General features: G+C 27.4%; 1 protein-coding gene across 6 annotated transcripts; it reads right to left on the reverse strand.

The window, feature by feature from the left end:
* Positions 1-681: 681 nt before the first annotated feature.
* On the reverse strand, positions 682-7,730 carry LOC100158908 (dynamin-like 120 kDa protein, mitochondrial). 6 transcript variants are annotated; one of them, XM_001950135.5, is made up of 20 exons: positions 7,605-7,730; positions 6,394-6,672; positions 6,172-6,304; positions 5,961-6,065; positions 4,987-5,064; positions 4,763-4,899; positions 4,519-4,682; positions 4,301-4,439; positions 4,100-4,225; positions 3,792-4,022; positions 3,559-3,704; positions 3,337-3,498; positions 3,051-3,250; positions 2,773-2,993; positions 2,585-2,704; positions 2,381-2,518; positions 2,108-2,311; positions 1,841-1,934; positions 1,664-1,774; positions 682-1,600 (listed from the first exon to the last, which is right to left on the reverse strand). In XM_001950135.5, exons 2-20 carry the CDS (start codon positions 6,658-6,660, stop codon positions 1,536-1,538), a joined length of 2,841 nt encoding a protein of 946 aa, XP_001950170.1. In that variant the 5' UTR covers positions 6,661-6,672; positions 7,605-7,730; the 3' UTR covers positions 682-1,535. The 6 variants fall into 6 exon arrangements, with proteins under 6 accessions (XP_001950170.1, XP_008183279.1, XP_008183278.1 ...); XM_008185057.2 differs by having other exon boundaries at positions 7,588-7,703; XM_008185056.3 differs by having other exon boundaries at positions 7,475-7,695.
* Between the last annotated feature and the right edge of the window lie 1,894 nt (positions 7,731-9,624).

The following is a 9,624-nucleotide window of genomic DNA, read 5'->3' on the forward strand; positions in this document are numbered from 1 at the left end:
AATTAATAAATATATTAGTATAAAATAAGTATTCATTTTTGAAATTTAACTTTAAATTGTATAAACTTAAAAATTAATTAGTCACGTTAATATTTTAATTTGACTAACTAGTGTCAAATGTTGATAGTTGTATAGTTTCATTAAGAATTAAATCTATTAAATCTATTAAAAAATAATATTGTAGGAACGTATTATAAAAAAATGCTTGGGTTAGCTTTAACTCTCTTGTCACTCCCAAATTACATGTATGTTAACTTGAAGATATTTTGACACAATTCTGTCTTGAGGAACAAAATGTTAGGCTTCTGATAGAAAATGTACTATATATTTGTAGGTCTTTTTGTTTCTTAAGTTTTTGTTCGCAAGATCAAACATCTCTTTAAATACGATAAACTTTTTAAAACAACCATAGTTATTGTTTTTACAGTAGACGATTGTTGAAGTTTATAGACCAAACTCATCCGCACATTATTGATGTTAAAGTATTCCATCATATTAATAATATGCTGGTTTAGACATTTTTCTATGTTTTAACAGTTTTCTTCTTAGTCTTTTCAAACAAAGAGGCACTAAAAGGCTGGTGTTTATGACGCAAATGACAGTTTTCTATTTGATATTAATCATACGTTACTATAATAAATACAGCACAATATTATAAGATAACATAAAAAAAAAACAATCTTTGTAATATCGAAAAATTATTTCTCATTTATTTCCTAATATATAAATGATAACCTTAAATGCATGACTACATGTGGATATATTGTTAAGTGTTAGGTAACCCTTTCACTGCCACACTATTTATCCACTGTAATGGTATATGCAACATAAAATTAAATGTTGTTTTTTAAAATTTTTTTAGATCTTAATTTTGAGATTTATATGAACTAATAATTTAAGTTTAAAATAATGTGAACCATGGTTTCCAAAACTTGTACGGTTACCGGAAAATGAGAATATTATTAACCCATTAGCGCCAGAGTTTTTTTTATTTACAATTTTAACTAAAATGTTGAAAATGTATCTTATACCTAAAAAATGATTGTAAAAAATCTATGTTGCCATATGGGGTTATTCGGTTAAATACAGGGACATAATAGTACATCCGAAGTAGTGAATGGCGTAAATGTTTTGGACGTAATAGTATGTCTGGAGCAGTAAAAGGGTTAAGATAACAGTATTTAAAAGAGATTTTTGCATGGATTACATACTTACAAAAATGTATAAAAAGTAGTAAGTAATGAATGATTTTTCAGTATTATCCAATACATCAGTCAACTATTAAATAAACATAATATACAATTAATATAATTATGTGAAAAGTAAAGAAAAATTATCAGATTTATAATTAATTAATTAATAATTATAATATAACAACATAATTTATAGGCATTTTAAATGGAACTATCTACTTATAAAACAAACAATATACAAAAAAAATTGGAAAAACTATATTATATTAAGCCAACAGTAAATAGTTAAAAAAAAAACCATCATAAGAAGCCTAAATCTAGTTTAACGATCAAATTAAATCATTATTTTTCTTTATTCAATGCTTGAATGAAATCTTCAAGTTTCTCTTGAATTTGTTTGACTTTATCTAAAGTAAAAAAAAGCTCATAAAAATACATATTTCAGACTTTATAGAGCTTCCAAAACTCACTGAGTTCTTCAACTAGAGTTACACGGCGCCCAGTCAACAGTTTGCACTTCATCTCAATATTTTGGCTGTACTCATCCAAAACTTCTTTTAACTCTTTATGTAAACGTCTCACTAATGTAAAAAAAAATAAAATTAATGTTTAGTTTATATATTAAACTTAAATTAATATAGTATTACATTCTCTATTGGTAATCTGTTGTCTTAAGACGTTGGCCGTTACTTTGATCATACGAGTTATTCTCCAAAACATTTCAATATCATAATACTCATTCTAAACATATAATTTTTTAGTTTTATAATACGTAATATTCCTTATTATATACATAATATATGTTACATATAATAATGAAACGACTCTTCTCACAACTTTGGATAGTATCCACATGGTGAATACGATATATTTTTCTTTACAATTACGTGAATAATATTAAGTTTTTAATATACCTGTAAGCCATTTGATTCTTGATAGTGGTAAAAATGTTTTTTAATATTTTGTGCATTTTCTAAAGCTATTTTGAAATAATGACGTCTGTACACTAAATACCACGTTTGCCATATATCATCAAGTTCACATGGTGTTCCATTTTTCTGTTTCAAATTGTTGCTAATTGTTATTTGTTCGTCTTTACTTAACAAATTACTATGGTTCTAAATACAATAATCGAGCATAAATAAAACAATTTAGTTGCAAAATCAGTATTAAAATAATTTAATTACTGGATTTGAGTGCAATAAATTTTCCAGTTCATATTTAATATTATTTCTTTTAGTTTGTTCGGCCGTAGAACTTTGCCAGTAAAACCATTTCTCATAATTGGAAGGGCCAACCATTTCTTTTAATAAGCCATCAGTTACCTATACAACATAAATTAAATGACATTGCTATAAGCATATTATAAAAATAATAAATCAATTGTTTACTTTTAAATTATTTTCCAAGGTACTGGTAAGAAATTGAGCTGCTTGATCCCAGTTATGTTTATCTTTTATACACCTATCTTCTAAAGTGTTTAATTGAATCACTCGTAACATTTCTAATGCCTGTTAAAAATAATTAAATGTTCTCATAAATTCATAATGGCAGTTATAAATCATCAATAATGCCTTACCTTATCTTCCCAAGAGTGCCTTTTTAATGCTTCATCAATAACAGCCATTTTTAAAGTTTCTAAAATTTCATCGGAAGCTTGAAGTTTTTGGTTTTGGTTTTCTTCAAACATTGTTTTGAACATATCTTTCAACACAACCCAACCTATATTAATGGATTTTCTGGGTAACTGCTCCTCAGCCCACTGCTTTAATTTAATATCAACCATTGTATTGAAGCTTGCTATACAGAAATATTAAAATGTAATTTAAGATTTCATAGTTTTATTATTATCATTACCAGTACTGTTTGTTTGATTCACCGAATAACCTGCAGGCAAGTAGACATTTTCAATTATATAGTGAGAAATGCCATTCCAAAGTTCAGCACTAAGTTTCTCTTCCCAATCCTTGACGGATACAAGACTAAGATTCACCACTTCATTTAACACTTCTCCACGAGCTTTTTCAAACAACTCGTCTCTGTCCAGTTCCAAATACCTAGAGAGGTTAATGTCAAAAATGTTAATATGTCATTTTAAAAGACTTCTAGAGTTGTTTGAGATATATAATAGTTTGTCAAAAACCTTGGAAAATTATTTTTCCATTCAGTTTCCAAATTGTATCTAGTTGCTTTAAAAGAATCTGCTTGTTGTTCAACTGTTTCGCGAACCATTTTCCAAAAGCAATCAGAAACAGCCATGCTCAAGTTGCGTGTTGTCAATTGTGATGAAATACCAATGGACTCTCTATAAGACAACAACAAAAATCAGTGTCGATTATTTCTTCAAAGGTATTATAGACATTACCTGAATAGTTTGGAATTCCTAAAAAAATTCTCTTCATATTCCTTTATACTATCAATACTATCATTTTGATTGCCTTTGCCAGTTATGACAGCAAAGTATCCCAATGCTTTCATAGGAAATAGACTGCCACTTAGTATTTTGTTAACCTAAAGGTAAAACAACATATTACATTTAAATAAGAATACTGAAAAGAAATTTTGATTCAGATGTGACAAAATATTCCTTTCACGTACACGTTCCGCATTGGCCATATTTTTTTCAGCCAAATCAACTTTAGTTAATACTAATATAGTACGCCGACCATGTGGATCAATTTGGGATACCAAATCTGTAACATTGCTTCTTTCTGCATCTACAGATCCATCTTGAATACAGAGAATGATTGCATTTGGATTAGACATATACGCTGTAGACATCTGACGTATACATTCTCGTGTGTCAGGTGCCATGCCTTGGGTCACACTCTAATAAATAAATCCGTACAGAATTGATAGTTTAATAATTATTATTATGTAATGGCAATATTAACTTATTAACTTACGCTAATGATGCCTGGTAGATCGACAAGCACCATTCGTTGAAGACCAGGACCACGGACTGTCATTGAAATAACTTCATTACTTACCGAATTTCCACGGCTTACAGTGTTCTTCATTCTTGCTTCTACCTTTTTATAAAGTTTACATTTGACACAAATTAATAATAGGTGTGATATCAAAAATTTTACAAGAATGAATCTTACTTCTTTTCTGAGTTCAGCTAATTCAGATTCTTTAGTTAAATCAAATTCTCTAGCACTATCTTTGAACTGTGCTACATGATATGGACCTTCACTTAGTGTCACTTTAACGGGTGCTCTGGTCATCATTTCTCCAGCACCCCTAAAAAAATTAAATTAATATAATATCAATGCAAAATATTTTTATCAAACTAAAACTTATATAATATGCTATATAATACCTAGGAAAAATTCTTGCTTGTGCTATCATTTCTAAAACCGACGTTTTTCCAGAACTTTGATCACCGATTACAATAACTCTGGGCAAATGGTCTTGAGTTTGGTAGTTTGAATCGTAATCATTCAATTCATCAAGTAGTTCAGAGTACATATCTATTAATGATTTCTAAGCAAAAAAAATATATTATTTATTACATAAATGTTATAATAAAAACAAAATTAATTGGAATGGTTTTTAATAATTACTTTAACTTTTCTCATATTCATTTTATGATTTTTTGCAAGTAAAAGTATCTTTCGCAATTCTTTATTTTCTTTTTCTAGTTTTTCCAATTCTTTTTGGTACCTTAACTGTATTTCTATAATTTCTTGTTGTGATATTTCTAATATAGTGAATGTAATTAATTAGAACCAAACAATATAATGTATAGTTTGGACAATCTATAAGTATTCTCAACATATATACTAACCCAATTTCTGTTTGTAATCTTTAGAGTTTGGTGTTGCAGCTTTAGTAATAATGGGAGAAATATCTTCAACAATTTTAGCTACAAAAATAATATTTAAGTACATGGTATGTTTAAAAATGTTCACTATTATAAATTATTTCCTCAGATAAAAAAATGTAATGCTTAATGTAACCCAACATTAATTGGATTTGTTATATTATATTGTACATTAAAATTAATTAAGATCAAGTATTTTTATCGATACATGTTTCATATTATGTTATATTAATATATTATACTTTATTCCATTTAAGTTGACCTGCTTTAGCGCATATAGACTAAGTCATTGTAAGGTAACATTCAGACCCTCTAGCCAGGACCTCTGTGATTGGTTGCCGTTAGTTGGCAACTGGCGCTGCTTCTCGTTTTAGCTGGCTACCGCCATAATTATGGGAGAGACTGCAACTGGGTTTGTCGGATGAGTAGGTCAAAATAAATGGAATAGAGTACAAGAAAATTATAGTATTATAAAATTGAAAATGATATATACTAGAAAAATAACAAATATAATATTAGATATACCTACTAAATTAAGTATTAAAAAAACTTGTTTAGAAAATAAAAATTTTAACTAAAAATAAATTTCTAATTTTATTTAGGAAAAAAAAAGGAAGAGCAACCGCAAATGGCAAATGGAAGAACTTAAATAAGTAACAAAAATTAAATATAATATGAATTTATCTAACTTGAATAAACATGCATACTTTCTCGAATTCAAATACAAGTAGCTTAACTTCACACTGATAAACTTGAGAATTAATTAGAAGCAGTTACTGGATTTTAAATTTGATCAAGTGCAAACTTTTGTGTAAACAATCAATATAAAAAAAAAGCAAGGGGAATATAATTACAATATTTTTAGGCACTGACAAGCTATTAGACATATTTCAAAATTAAGATGGTAATTTAGTTTTCTCTCACAGATAAAAACTCACATTGGTCATCTGATTCAGTTATTTCTGCTGCCTTAAACGCTTGATCAATATGAGAATCAAGCCAGACTTTTAATTTGTCCAACTTTTCATTAGATTTTGAAGAGTCTATAACATACAATGAACTGTTTGTACAGTCTAAATACTAGATTATCTCAGTCTTTAACAGATTTAAGTTCTTCCACTTAAAACATAATCAGTTTTAGGGTCTTACCGAAATCAATATTCTGCACAGTGTCCAAAATTGATTTCAATGATGTTTGAATAGTATTGGCTATGTTATTGTTGGGAAAAACATCTTCCAGCCAACTTAAATCGGGCAATGAATCTTTCCATTCTTGGTATTTCTATAACATTACATATAAGTTGCAAATATTAATGGTTACTGAATAATGGTGGTAATTGGTAATTGTAAATTTAGTTATGTATTCAATACCCTTGAAACAGATACGCCTCCGCCAACAGCACTACCTAACACTAAGTATCGTAGTTTTAAAACTGAACTTATAACTCTCATGATAGCAAAATGTCTTGACAATTGTGGATTGTTTATTTTAAACAATGGATTTCTGTCCATTCTACGTTGCATAATATGGCTCATACTTCTCTGTTGGTTATGACTGAAAGTATGACACCTCTTTATGAACTTTCGATTTTTTAAAATGCTCACTAGAACAGGTCGCCGACATGCCAATATCTCCATTATTAAATTAATCTAAAAACATAATAAAAATTTCAAATTATAGTTATTCAGCACTCTTAATGAAATTTATATAATTTAATTCATTTTCAATATTTTTTTTTTTTATATATAGCTTTATACTGTTTATTTATTAGTTTAATTTATTTAAAAAACTTTTTAAGAAAATTTAAATTGTGTCACAAAATATATGTTAATAATGTTTACTTTTGAGAGGTTTAAATATAAATAATATAATACTGCCTACTTGATGGAAAATACAAAATGGATTCAAATAGGATTATCAGCTATTCATTTAAATAATAAAATATTATAAAGAAAGACAAGCAATATGATACAAGGTAATATTTAGTTGCCTCTGAAGTTTTTATCTATACTGAAAATACAATAAATATAAAATTAAGTGATTAAGAAAATATTATTTCTAATTTTCAACTGGCTAGCAATATTATTACTATTTCGGTTTTTGATTAAAAACACAATGTACATATTATATAATATGAAATTATATAAAAATCGGTGTCCAAAAAAGTAATTGCTGTTGAATTTAGAAATTTGACGTACAATCGAAAACATTTTTAATAACTTTATAAGGTAATGTATTTCAATTTTTTTTTTTTTTGCAATAAATTATCAAGGATTATTGTGAGAACATACCTGTATGCTATCTTTAAGTATAAATAAAAAATAAGATTAGCCAAAGTCACACTTGAGGAGCGACGTTTATCAAAATTGGACAATTCAAAAGTATTTTAAAGAATATTTAGTTTTGTTTTATTATTGTTATTTTTCACACAATTAAAACGATATTTCTTACATGGAACCACGATATTTAAATAAGTTACGTCGGTACGAAATTTCACCAATATGGTTAAACTCAAAGGATATGTAAGTAATAAATAATAGTATGGATAAAATAAAGGAATAAACCTCTCATATGGCCATACTTTAAGCTTAATCGTTAAAGTAAAGTTCTTCACGAATCACATCGTTCACATCACAAATCGCAATTTATTCACAAGAACTGTTCTTGTCAGTGTTCCGACAACTGTTATCTATAGTTATTTTGCGGTAATATTCATTGATTGATAAAGGACCGAGGTATTGTTCTATGGTATAGGAATATCAGATTCAGCTGTGTCTAGGTCACGGACTATGAATAGTCCGTGGTCTAGGTACCCGGGTGCCCCTGTACCATCTGTACGTAAATACATTATATAGCGTACACGGACCCATCCAACATCCGTGTATATATTCAATACCCGGCCAAAGCCCCTATAATTTATCATCCATAGAACAATATTATCGACAAAATCAATTTAGTTTCGTCAATTATGGTAATATGGTGTAACCACGGACTGAGATCTTCGACCTGTGTCACTCACAAACTAAAAAACTAACAACCGTAGAATATAATATATTAGATACTTAAAAATTTCATCGGATATTTATATATCATCATTTTCTGTACAACATTTTTAATGTATTTTTAAAATTATTGTTGATAAAAAATGTGTTTTCTGTCAAAATGCTTGAAAATTTAAAAAAAAAGTTGAGCATACATCAACATTAATTTTTCATGAGCGTCGGAAGTAAAATAAAATAAAATCTTGAACATTTGCAAATTATTTTTAGTTAGAAATTCATATAATGTTTTCTATTTATATCTAAGATTTGAAAATTGAATACGAGTCCTCATAAGTTTTCTTACTATTTTAGAAAAAAAAGGTAACCGGAAGTCAATCTAATTTTTAGGAGTGTTTGAAGTTTACATACCTATTTTCGACATTGAATTTTCAGACCTAAATTAACGAATTTTCTTATTTTGTTCTTATTGAAAAACGAATAACCGTAAATATTAAATACTTGTCATTTTTATACATAAATACAAGTATATTCAAAAGTTGCTATAATAGCAGTTGAGAAATATTAAAGATCCATAGGCACGATTTTTTATATAAGCATTTAAAGTTCAAATTTGTCAAATTAGTTTGTGTTCGATTTTTACAGCTAAGGATTCACAATTTAATAAAAAGTATTCTCATAAAAAGTTAATACTGTAACCAAAAAATCTAAAAAATATAGTTTTTTTTACAGACATTTTAAGTTAAAATTTGGAGGAAATTTGATATTTAAACAAAGAATATTTTTTTAGTTGTTTTGTTGTAATTTAAAAATATTATTCGTGAGAACCTGAAACATAGACATATAAATAAATTATAAAAATATATATAAAAATATAAAAAATATATTTATTTATATGATTTGAAACTTTTCAAATATATTATCATATTTTATACGCACAATGAAATTTTCAAATCCAATTTTTTCGGCCGAAATTAATTTAACCTACTGTAACACTAATGCCTCCCAATAGCAAAACAAAACAAATAACTTTAAATACAATAATAGGTAGGTAGGCCATAGGTAGGACAAGCACCCCAATCCCCCCTCGATAACTATTACTGAAATCACGGTTTAAAATATATGATATATATATAAGTATATCTTAAACCGTGACTGAAATAATAACCAATTATAAAATCGACAAAAACAGCGATAACGATGTCGAGTGGATTTTATTTTATGAATTATTATAACAGTCTAATAAAAAACTATTGCAACTATTTATAACTAATTCCAATTTGAAACAAAATAAAAATTACGTTTAGTTTAACTAATAACTTGTAAATATATATAATAAATATATTTAACCCCCCCCCCCCCCCCAAAAAAAAAAAAAAAAAAATCGTATCTACGCCGCTGTTACAATGACTTTTATATTATTAAATTCAAATTTAGCATATCCATTATTACAGAAACTTCTTTATACACATACTAAATATACTGCAGAGCGTTACCCCAATTGCCTGATTTTTTTTTAAATTTGTCCTCAAGATATATATATATATATACAGTATATCCCAGAAGTCCCGTATCCCTCTATTTATCCCGGAGAATTGTCAA

Source organism: Acyrthosiphon pisum, chromosome A2 (genome assembly GCF_005508785.2).
Source record: "Acyrthosiphon pisum isolate AL4f chromosome A2, pea_aphid_22Mar2018_4r6ur, whole genome shotgun sequence".
Taxonomy (NCBI): Eukaryota; Metazoa; Arthropoda; class Insecta; order Hemiptera; family Aphididae; genus Acyrthosiphon; species Acyrthosiphon pisum.

Coding starts and splice junctions, on each gene's coding strand:
- LOC100158908 (XM_001950135.5), bottom strand. CDS start 6,660: ATGGAGATATTGGCATGTCGGCGACCTGTTCTAGTGAGCATTTTAAAA. Junction 5,065..5,960: donor AACTGAATCAGATGACCAAT/GTGAGTTTTTAT, acceptor TTATTTTTGTAG/CTAAAATTGTTGAAGATATT. Junction 4,023..4,099: donor ATCTACCAGGCATCATTAGC/GTAAGTTAATAA, acceptor TTTATTTATTAG/AGTGTGACCCAAGGCATGGC.